The 12,181-nt window shown below is 37.4% G+C and overlaps 1 protein-coding gene across 1 annotated transcript in view; it reads right to left on the bottom strand.

Moving 5' to 3' along the window:
- Positions 1–2,128: 2,128 nt before the first annotated feature.
- The window catches only part of LOC128642975 (ficolin-1-B), a 62,928-nt gene continuing 52,875 nt past the window's right edge, over positions 2,129–12,181 (bottom strand). The window contains exons 8-9 of the mRNA XM_053695884.1: positions 6,251–6,385; positions 2,129–3,103 (exon numbers count right to left, since the gene is read on the bottom strand). Of these exons, the coding sequence (XP_053551859.1) occupies positions 2,853–3,103; positions 6,251–6,385 (386 nt within the window). The 3' untranslated portion in view covers positions 2,129–2,852. The remainder of the gene's footprint in view (positions 3,104–6,250; positions 6,386–12,181) is intronic.

The following is a 12,181-nucleotide window of genomic DNA, read 5'->3' on the forward strand; positions in this document are numbered from 1 at the left end:
GGATCATATTTGCACATCCCTATACACAGGGATCACTTTCAGGTTTGTATATTTGCAAAACACTGCCTGTTTGCCACTCTGTGTCGGATACCATCTTGCTGGCGATCAGATGTCAGGACATTTCGGTTTCCCCGTGTCTGGATGACATACTAGTGCAAAATTATTTCCTGTCACTAGCTATTGCTCATACTCACAAGCTTCTGTCTTTTTTCAAGACCATGGATAGAGTATCAATGTACCTAAAAGCTCCATTAATAGGAGTAATAATAGACTCAATCCTTATGCATCTAGTTCCTTACGGAACTTCGCAATATAAAGATTCAGAGGACATTTCTCTCCCTAGAAAGAGCTACATTCCATTAGTAGCTTCGTGCATTGGTAGCTTAGTGCATGGAGGCGGTAGATCTTATGGTAGCGAAGGGCATAGCTAGCGCAGCGAAGGGGGTAAGTCACGTAGAGATGAACAGCCTTTTTAAATATATATGTACATGAATATATATATATATATATATATATATACATATATATATATATATATGTATGATTATGTGTTAATATGTTTATATACACATATAAACACATAACTATATATGTATATAAGCATTTACATATATTTACTGGGAACACAGAGTTACCATAGACCACAATGTAAAGGCACTTTTCAGTGCTTTTTTTTTCTAACAAACCACACTCGCAACGTTTAACCCCTGAAAACTGCCTAGTGCAGTAGTTTTTATGAAAAAAAATCAACTTTTTTTTTTCATAAAAAACTAAAAGACCCTTTATTTTGGGGGCATTTGGGGCACTTTTAGAAAATTATCCAGAGAACTGATCTTTGGTTAATTTTCTGAGCGCTAGTTGCTACTACGAGCTCGCCCATTTGCAGATGCACGATAAATTAGTGTTCCAATTGTAATCTAGACCAAATTCTTTTCTTTTGGAATGATGAGGGTCCACAGGCTCCGCCTGTTTAAATTTGTGGGCAACAGTTCTAATGACAACTCTGCAGACCCTGCTTTGTCTTTCCAATCTGTTTCCTATTCTCTACTCTGCTATACGTTAAACTAAGAGAGAGATGGGAGGTGGGAGGGATTTTAAGCTCAGATATGCGTTCTTGACCTCCTCCTAGTGGCGGGAAATATATCCCATATGTTATGGAGGACTGTGGACCATCATCATTCCAAAAGAAAATAATTTTTCAGGTAAGCATACATTTAGTTTTTTACTTCTGTGATTACCTTGTATCTAAGCCTCTGCAGACTGCCCAGTTATCTCAGTGCATTTTAATCAATCAATGCTTACTCATAAATAACTTCATGGGAGTGAGCACAATGTTATCTTTATGGCATGCATGAACTAGCACTGTCTAGCTGTGAAAATATACTAGCATAAGAGTTGGCCTTCAAGGGCTTAGAAATTAGTATATGAACCTACTTAGGTTAAACGTTCAACAAAGAATACCAAGAGAACGAAGCAAAGTTGTTTAAAAGTGCATGCCCAAAATGAATCATGAAGGTTTCATTTTGACTAGACTGTCCCTTTAATATATATTAATATACTGGAGTAAAGAAGGAAGAGAGGTGATATGATAGAACGATTTTTAAATATCTGACGGAATTTCAAAAAGTCAGGAAAGAGGCATGCGATTATGTAGCAGGGGTGTAGCTGGAACAGGTCATTTCTGAATACACTACTTAACATAAGTAATTGACAAATTAAATTGTCTTTCAGAACAAGGGAAGGACAGATATAGTAAATCAGTTCAAGAACACTAGTGATGTATAATGGTAAGACTTCCGTTTTATAAGATTACAGGCTGAGGAATTAGGGTGTCCAAACTTTGCTCTCCAGAGGTTTTGGAACTACATTTCCCATGATGCTCAGCTAGATAAAATGCTGGCTGAGCATCATCGGAAATGTAGTTCCAAAACCTCTGGAGAGCAAAGTTTGGACACCCTGTCTTAGCTGATATTACTAGTTTTATCTACTTGTAAATAACGGAAAATTACAGTCAACTTTTTTCTTTGATTAATCTAAAAAAGGTGTGTCCCTCTCAACCATTAAAGCAGAAGCAATTGGCCTTTAACAGCCAGTGAGGATTAATAGGAAATACTGAATCAATACTGCATTATTAGTTTCTTCAACTTTATTTTAAATGGTTTTCACTCAACATTTTTTTCAGGCAAATAATATTTTGGACATGTGTAATTGCTTGTCATATTCATGATAGAAAATATTTGAGTACAGTGTTCATTTAAAGGGGCAGCCTACTCAAGAATTGTTATTGTTCAAAAATATAGCTAATCCCTTTATTACCTCATTCCCCAGTTTTGCATAACCAACACTGTTATATGAATAGACTTTTTACTTCTGTGATTTACCTTGTATCTAAGCCTCAGCAGACTGCCCCCTTATCTCAGTGCTATTTACAGACTTGTTTTTTTAGCTAATTCGTAATTCATTCAATACGCTTTGTTCTACAAAAAGGTATCTAACTCAACAGAACAGACCACACCATGCTAGGATTTCAGGATCCCCTTATTTGAGTTAATCATTTTTAATTAATCTGATTATTCAAAATCCCAAAATGCTGAATTATGTGTGGCACTGCAGGGTTGGATTTGGTAATCTCGGTTCTTAACAGGAAGCCAATTGGCTGAGCTTATTACTTTGCATGAGTTAATAAAAATTCTAGTTTTGAATGTATGACTAAATTACAGAATTGTGATTGGCAAAGCCACTCTGATTACAGTGATGGTGGGAATCCAGCGTTATTCTGTATACGATCACAGATTCACAGTGCTTTAGATGTTGAAGGTGTTTTATCCCATACGGTGCTATTACATCCCTTGTTAGGCTTGTGGTCGGAACTTCATTTCTGTCACCTTGTACGAGTACTTGTAACCTTTGCCACTCTTCCAGTTTACACCGTTGGCAGAGCTCGTCTGACTGTCTTTTAGATAGAGCCCATTCAGATTGGAGAAATGGCACGCTTTGTACCACCAAGCACCTTTATACACCAGTGCGCATTTGCTTGGAGATGAGTCATTATCTCTGTCTTTGGTTGAAAATGCTACATTATTGTGATAGGTAAAGGAGTCGCCTAAGGAGAACAGAAATACATGTAAAAAAATGGGCAATGCAAACTGACAATCCTATGCAAAAATGTCTTTACTGTACATGGGATATGAATAAGGCTAGACTACTAACTAAGTTTACACTTTATAGGAGATATAGGCAGACTTAAAGGGACATTAAACACTTTGAGATGGTAATATAAAATGATAAATAAAATATATATATAAAAAACTCTGCAATATTATTTCATTATTTATTTTGTCCCATTTTCCTGTAATTATATTCTGAAATTGTAAGCGTTTTATTTCCTGTTAGAAATAGAAGTGCAGAACACTGTTATATTTGACACAGCCATTGGCTGCACACTCTAGTGACCTATTTATAACTGTCCGTAATTGGCCACAGCAGAAAAGGTAACCTTAGTTACAACATGGCAGTTCCCATTGTTTTTTAGAAACTAAAACTTTACAATTATGTTGTTAACATTCAAACAGCTAATGAAACTTAAAAAAATATATCAACATATTATTCTCAGACTAATCTTTTATTTGACTGTATCATTCTACCTAGCATTTATTAAGTGTTTAAAAGTCAAATATAAACTTGCATGTTTCAGATAGAGCAGGTAATTTTAAGACACTTTTTAACTTCACTGCTATTTTCAAATGCGCTACGTTCTTTTGGTATCCCATGATGAAAAAAAATACGCACATATCCTACACTAGTGGGAGCTGTTGCTGATTGGTGCCTGCACACATTTGTCTCTTGTGATTGGCTAATTAGATGTGTTAGCTGCCAGTAGTACAATACCGTTTCATCAGCAAAGGATAACTAGAGAATGAAGCACATTTGATAAGAGAAGTAAATTGGAAAGTTGTTTAAAATTGTATGTTCTACCTAAATCATGATGGAAAAAATTTGTGGTTTTCTATACCTTTAGGCCTAGTTTCCATTTAGGTGGCAATGTTTGGAAACTGTTGGTAAAAACATTTATCTCCATTAAAGTATATGGAGAATTTTTATGTTACAACCAATTTCCAAACTTTACCACCTCAATGGAAACTAGGGGGTAGATTTATCAAGCAACGTATGCTGCAATCTACCCCGTAGTTTAAGGTTCCCCTGAAACTGAAGTTAAGAAGCCGCAGACTTAAGACTTAACTCCTTAACTCGTCTGCCACCACTGACAGCAATCATCCCGATCGTATCCGATCGGGATGATTGACACCCCCTGCTAGAGGCTGATTGGCTGCGAATTTGCAGGGGGCGGTATTACACAAGCATTTCACGAGAAATGCTTGTGCAATGATAAATGCCGACAGCGTATGCTACAGTGGATCATGTGCGCCCCCGCACAATGATAAATCGGCCCCTAGGCCTTATTGGGCCCATGATTCAAAGCTATGTATTTTCCTCTATCACTAGCTGAGTATTGGACAATATGTTCCGCCCCTTTTGCAATATTTGGTGAGCTTCTACTACTCATGATGTCATGGGCTATTGTTATGGTCGGAATATTGGTCTCCAGTTTATCACACACAAAATGTTGAGGACCAAATTCTCAAACTTACTGAGATGTCTGTTTGTACAATATTAAAGATCAGCCATCTCCGCACAGGTTTAGTTTTAAACTAGAGAGGGCTGGATATTTGAAAGTAATAGATTTCAGCCTTCCATGGAATTCAATGAATTATAATGGGAGTTTGTGTACAAGGAGTCAATGTAAAGTGATATTGTTTTGTCTTTTGTAACATTGCGATTATAGTAATATCTCTCTGCTATTTTGTATACAAAGAGAGAAGCGCTCTACCAGGAACGAACAACATCTCATCAGCTAGTTCTATGGCGATTTACCACCCAGGAGCAGCCTCTTTTAGACCAGTCTGCTTTTCACAGGGGAAAACTTTCCTGTAGTATATCAGTCTGATGCCGCCAAGTAAGGTCAGTCCAGCCCCGAAATACCAGGCAATTCACCTCTGAACAAGGAACATGACAAACGCAGATGATCGTTTCGGCCTCGTCAGTGAGGTGCAGCCACATTCCTCTAAGCACACTGGGCAAGGAGTCCATGTCTGGTTTCCCCCATCATTATCTAATTTGCTTCTCTTGGGTGCTTTGTTGAAAAGTTTAACTATGTAGGCTCAGGAACAGCAGTTCACTACTGGGTGCTAACTGCTGATTGGTGGCTGCACATCCACTAGCGTTCAAAAGTTTCAGGTCACTTTTAAATAACATAAAATTTATCAGAGATACAGTGTAGACATTGTTAAAGGGACACTGAACCCACATTTTTTCTTTCGTGATTCAGATAGAGCATGAAATTTTAAGCAACTTTCTAATTTACTCCCTTTATCAAATTGTCTTTATTCTCTTGGTATCTTTATTTGAAATGCAAGAATGTGAGTTTAGAAGCCGGCCCATTTTTGGTGAACAACCTGGCTTGTCCTTGCTGATAGGTGGATAAATTCATCCACCAATAAAAACCTGCTGTCCAGAGTCCTGAACCAAAAAAAACTTAGATGCCTTCTTTTTCAAATAAAGATACCAATTGATATTAGGAGTAAATTAAAATTGCATGCTCTATCTGAATCACAAAAGAAAAAAATTGGGTTCAGTGTCCCTTTAATGTTGTAAATGGCTATTGTAGGTGGAAGCAGCTGATTTTTAGCAACCATATGTCCTGTGTTCCAATGGCACATTGTATTTGCTAATCCAAGTTTATCATTTAAAAAGGCTAATTAATCATTAGAAAACCCTTGTCAATGACTATATTACCTATGCAAACTCAGACATTTCTCTATTTTCCATAAAAACATACATGAAATAAGTGATCCCAAACTTTTGAACGCCAGTGTGTTTGCCTCATGTCATTGGCTCACCAGATGTTTCCAACTAGCTACCAATAGTGCATTGCTGCTCTTTCAACAAAGAATACAAAGAAAAGGAAGCTAATTTGATGATGGAAGTTTATTAGAAACTTGTTCAAAATAGTATGCTCTATCTTGAAATAAAAATGTGGGTTTCATGTTATGGGACATTAAACTCAAAACTTGTCTCAGTTCTAACTCTTAGAGCGGATTTTAAATGTATATGAGAATAATGTCTGGTGCACACAGCTTTTATTATTTGATTTCCCTAAGTAATAATTACAAGAAACAGATGTGTAACTTACCTGCGTTCCCCTCAATGAAACTCACTACACTCAAAGTGTAGTTGTGAGACTCTCCAGCGATACGGAAGTTTCTGTACAAGGCGTATGTTTTATTGTTATCAAAATCGGTGAAATCAAATCTGAGCTGGAAGGTACCTTGAAAGACACAAAGAAGGGTGGAAATCACAATCTAAATATTATATCTAGCAATAAAATGATCTTTCCACGCTTCCAGGGGTCGTTCCAGTTTTGGATTTTCGCATTTTTTTTGCACAGGTGAGTGAGTGACAGTGGGGTAAATATGTAACCTACACTCACACAGCCCTCAGGCTCCTTAGCAGGTACAGGGCCGTCTTTAATATTGACTGGACCCTGGGCAAACATTTTCTTGACCCCCCCCCATGCAATTTCGCTCTCCATCCCAAAAAACAACTAAATCAATTTATTTTATAAACTTTTTTTAAAAAATTATTAGCCCAGCAGTGAGTCATCCAATGCTGGGCTAATAATTAAAAAAAAAAAAAAAAAGAAAGAAATTGCAATATGTGAAACTGGACCTAAGCAGTACTAATAAGTAAATAAATATATAAATTCCTCCACTGTGAATTAATTTAATATGCTTTTGAATGTGATTCTGGTGTGAGGTTAGCTAGTTAAGGAGATTTAGGGCAGCCAACAGGAGCAAGCAAGGTAAAGACTGAGGAGGAAGCATGGAGGTGCAGACAAATATAACTTTACTGACTGGAACAGCAGAACTACTATGGGAAGCTGTAAAATCTGAGACAGAGAGAAAAAAAACCTATAAAATACTAGCTTGGCATGTCACATGACACCGGCACGGTCTGGCACAGTTTCTCACAAATAAATATATATTTATTTTTTTAGGACTCTTGGGCCCCTCAACAAACACTGGGCCCTGGGCAGCTGTCCTTTTTGCCCTGTGTTAAAGACGGCCCTGAGCAGGTACACTATTTCTGTACATCAGGGCCAAGGGACACATATTTGTTATGTATGACTTTAATTGTGGTGATTGGTTATCTGTGGTTACTAATGGGTTAATATCAGATTTTGCACAAAGGTCTTTATTGAGTTATTGGCAGGCACAGTGTAGTTGTTCTTTTAGTAGACTTTGCGCGTCAGGGGCTTACGGCCATTAGGACAGAACATGAGAATTTAGCATATCAAGTTGATTTAACTCAGATTTTGCGCGCTTTAGACTTTGGGCTAGATTACGAGTGGCGCGCGAGCGATATAGGGAATTTCTAGTCTTTTTGCGAGAAAGTTGAAAGTAAACACGTTCGCTTGAGCGCAATTGGGTTAGCGCGACTTCAGAGCTCTGGTTAAGTATTACGCGAGACAAAAAAGTTTGACAAAACACATAAAAAATACATTTAACAGTACACTTACACTCATATTAACACTGTCTGATAAAAAAAATATTTTAAAAAATTGAATTAAAGGGATATTCCAGCCAAAATTGGAAACCACATGGGTGCATTTCGGTATTGAACAGAAGCAACTTTGTAATATACATGTATTAGCAAAAATGCTTCTAATAAAAGCTATAGCTGTTTCAAAAGTGTATTTAAGTATGCACCGTGCACCAGCATTTTAAACACAACACTTGTTCGGAGAGCCTAAGGTGCTTGGACCATCTGGTAATGATTCCATTTGTTAATTGCTGACATGATACAAGCCCCACTGATGATCTGAGCAGCTGCATTTTTTAAAATGTGGGTGCAGTGAAATTATCTAACTATGCTTCACATGCACATGCAGATAAAAATGTTAACACTAAAACAGTGATAACTCTTAATAGAAGCATTTTGCCAATACGTGTATATTGCAAATATGTTTCTATTCAAAGATGCAATCAATCTATGTGCAATTATATTTTGACTGGAATATCCCTTTAAAAAGTTATAAAGGGTCAAAGATATGAGGTCTCAGGTGTTAGAAATAAAAAGGCATGCAAAGGACTTTAACAAAGAGATACATACATACACGTCTAAATATGTGTGCGTGTATATATATATACTGTAGATATATATATATAAATATATATATGTGTGGCCGGTGAGTGTAGTTATAGATATGTATTTTACATGAACTTTATCAGATATACTAAATAATAAAAAGTACATTATTTTTTATGTGAAGAACATAGTAATATAAATTATGCTTAACGCGCATCGCGGTTTGCAATTTAGGACTAACGCGGTCGGGTTTGCACACATTGAGCCAGATTAAAAGTTGTGCGGTAAATCCGTTGCAAACACACCACGCGCAATGTGGCTGTACCGCAATTTCCATTGCGCCGCCATTACAAGCTACAATAAAACGTTCTTTTCGTGTGCGTTATGGTGCGGTAAGTTAACCCGCATACCACACACAAACCAAGATTCTACTTGGTGTGCTTGTGCACCTATTCTCCCATAGAGATCAATAGCGAAAAAAATTTGTAAAAAAAACACCTCGATTGCGAAATCGCCATCGCATTTACGCATTCCCTCATTCAAGTCTATGGAGAAAAGAAAGTTATCAAAAAACCTAACACCCTAACATAAGCCCCTAGTCAAATAACCCCTAAACCACCATCCACCCACATCGCCAACACTAAATAAACCTATTAACCCCTAAACCACCATCCACTCACATCGCCAACACTAAATAAACCTATTAAGCCCTAAACTGCCATTCCCCCACATCGCCAACAACTAAATAAAACTATTAACCTCTAAACCGTCATCCCCCCACATCGCCAACAACTAAATAAACCTATTAACCTCTAAACCGCCATCCCCCCACATCATGACTACTTAAATTAAACTATTAAACCCTAAACCTAACACCCTCTAACTTTAAATTAAAGTTACAATATTCTAACTACCTTAAAATAAATAAAAACTTACATATGAAAAAATAAAATAAAACCTAAGCTTAAACTAAAAAAAAGCTAACATTACTTGTTTAAAAAATAAAAAAAAATACCAAAAATAAAAAACCTACATTACCAAAAATAAAAAACCTAACATTACCAAAAATAAAAAACATAACATTACAAAAATAAATAAAATCTAAAATTTCAAAAAATAAAAAAAGCTGCCGTTACAAAAAATAACAAACAAAATTATCCAAAATAATAAAACATTTTCCTATTCTAATAACCCCTCAAAAATAAACCCCCCCCCAAAAAAAATCCCCCTAATCTAAAACGATTGCCCCAAAGTTAAAAGCTCAATTGCCTTAAAAATTAAAAAAATACCCCCTAACATCACAACCCCCCAAAATAAAAAAAAATTAACTAAAAAATCCTCATCTACCCATTCCCCCGAAAAGGGCATTTGGATGGTCATTGTCCTTAAAAGGGCATTCAGCTCTTTTTCTGCCCATTTAAAGTGAAGGTCAATTTTCATGTGAAAGTGCCCGGTTTTTAAAAAAACTATAAAAAACAAGGGCACTTTCATTCATGAAAATTGACATTTCAGCTGTTTTTTTTTTTTAAATATACTTACCTTTTCTTCTTGAAGCCGCTCCAGTGCTTCACCAGCCCGTCGCAAGCCTCTTCATATGTCAGCAATGACGATTCTGGCATCCTCCAATCACAGCTTCCGCCCCGGGGTAATCATTGCCTGAGGCAATGCAGTGATTGGAGGAAGCTGGTTTTGTCACTGCTGGGTATATAAACCAGGAAGAAGTGCCCCTGTTTTTAATAGTTTTTTTTAAAAAACCGGGCACTTTCACATGAAAATTGACCTTCACTTTAAAATTAAAAAAGCCCTAATCTAAAAAAAAAAAAAAATGCCCCCCCAAAAAAACCACATCCCCCTGACAGGATGGGGAGCAGTTTGGGAATATTTGAAAGTGCAAAGAGTTTGGTTCCCTCAGGAGGAGAGGTTACCAATCCGTGTTCTATAACTCTGATCAATCTTCAGGGCTCTACAGAGCTAGCCCCTCCTCAAGCACGAGTCTCAACTCCAGTTTCAATCAGACAACATTACAGATGTCGCATATATCAATCTTTAGGGGTGAACCAAGAGTTCTCTAGTGATGAAAACAGTCCCTCGCATTCTTGCTTGGGAAGAACACAATCATTTTATGGTGTCTACCATTCACATCCCTGGGATAGATAACTGGGAAGTAGATTTTCTCAGTCGTCAGACCTTTCATTCAGGCAAATGGTCTCTCAATCAGGAAGTTTTCAATCAGATCGCAGTGCGATGGGGCACTCCAGATATTGACATAATGGCTTCTCATTTGAATTACAAACTTTCTAGTTACTGTGCCAGGTCCAGGGATCCTCAGGCAGTTCTCATAGACGTTCTGGTGGTTCCTTTGACATTTTGTCTGATATACTTGTTTTCTACATTTGTCCTGTTACCTTGGTGATAGTTTGAAAAAAAAAAGGAGACAACTCCTGTAATTCTCATTGCTCCGGCTTGGCGTTGCAAGACTTCATATGCAACCTAGTACAGAAGTCCAGTGCTTCTCCTTTGACCCTCCCTTTAAGTAGAGATCTCGTGTCTCAAAGTCCATTTCTGCATCCAGATTTAAAGGCTGTAAATATGACGACGTGGAACTTGAATGCTTAGTTCTGCCTCAAAGAGGTTTTTCTGAATCAGTGATTGACACTCTTATTCAAACTAGCAAGTCGGTCACTAGGAAAATTTATCATAAAGTAGGGAAAGCTTTTTTTCCCTATGGCACGAGTCCTAAGGTTTTCCATTTGGATTCTTGTCGAATTCCTAGGATTTTACAATTTCTACAGGATGGTTTAGAAAAAGGCTTATTTGCCAGTTCTTTGAAAGGCCAGATTTTGACTCATCAGTATTATTTCACCAAAAAACTTGTAAGATTACCAGACATTCAGACCTTTGTACAGGCTCTTGTTAGACCGCTTCTCATTCGTGGAGGAATATTTCCACGTAATTTATGGATTAATTGTATATAATAATCTAATTAACATTTTCAGTGGGTTTTTAACCCCTTAACTACCCAAATAAATGCATGTTTATTCACACCAGGTGATCACTATTATCACAGTGATCACCTGGCTATTAAAACATAAATAAGGGGGGCATGTCTGGGAAACTGGCATGGCAATACACTGAATATTAGCTCTATTTCTAATTATCCATCAGTGAAAATGTAGCATCTGTTTCTACTAATTTAGTTGCTTTGAATGGTATAATTTTGAGATACCTTCTATGCCAGTTAATCTGGGCCACTAAGATCTGTAGCTGCAAGCGTATAGGCCTCAGCCTCTCTGGTAAGGAAGGAGCAAATACCGCTCTTTTTAAAAATCTATACTTGAGAATACTATTCTATTTTTCAATGCTTGTAACACTTGCTTCTGGTGAGCACCTCAATTACTGTGGAGATGGATACCCAATTACTAGACGAACTTAGCACCTTGTTAGACTACTATCAAGTCAAATTTGAGGACACTTTGAGAGCTGCATTTAATTCCTCAGACAGTGGCGGCTTTATACAGAAAACTGCAGCGAATTCTGCTAGCGAATGCAGCTATTGTGGCAATTCTTTGGGGCCCCAGCATCTGCTACACACCTTAATGGTCTACATGCAGAGCTGGCCTTGGTGCAGTATCACAAGGTCAAAAGTAATTATGAGGAGTCTTGTGAAAAGAGCCCTGTTCTGATGGTGCGGGGCTCTGCAGCAGCAGACGATTTTGCCACATTGGCTGTCTATCTCCAGTAACCTATACCAGTACTTACCAAGTTACAGCCTCATTCACACCTTGCTAGAGTTCATTTTCTTATTGATGGCCTTGAGAATTCCTTCACCCTGCACTTTCTATGTTAGGCGACGGGAGAAGCGGGAGGTTTGAGAGTGTTCTGTCACTCGTCACTGATTAATTTATCCAAGCCTTCTGAGCTTTCATTGAAAATTATGGCTGACCTCCTAACAAAGAAGGCCTGCCAGTTCAGCTAT

Source organism: Bombina bombina, chromosome 12 (assembly GCF_027579735.1).
Source record: "Bombina bombina isolate aBomBom1 chromosome 12, aBomBom1.pri, whole genome shotgun sequence".
Classification (NCBI taxonomy): Eukaryota; Metazoa; Chordata; class Amphibia; order Anura; family Bombinatoridae; genus Bombina; species Bombina bombina.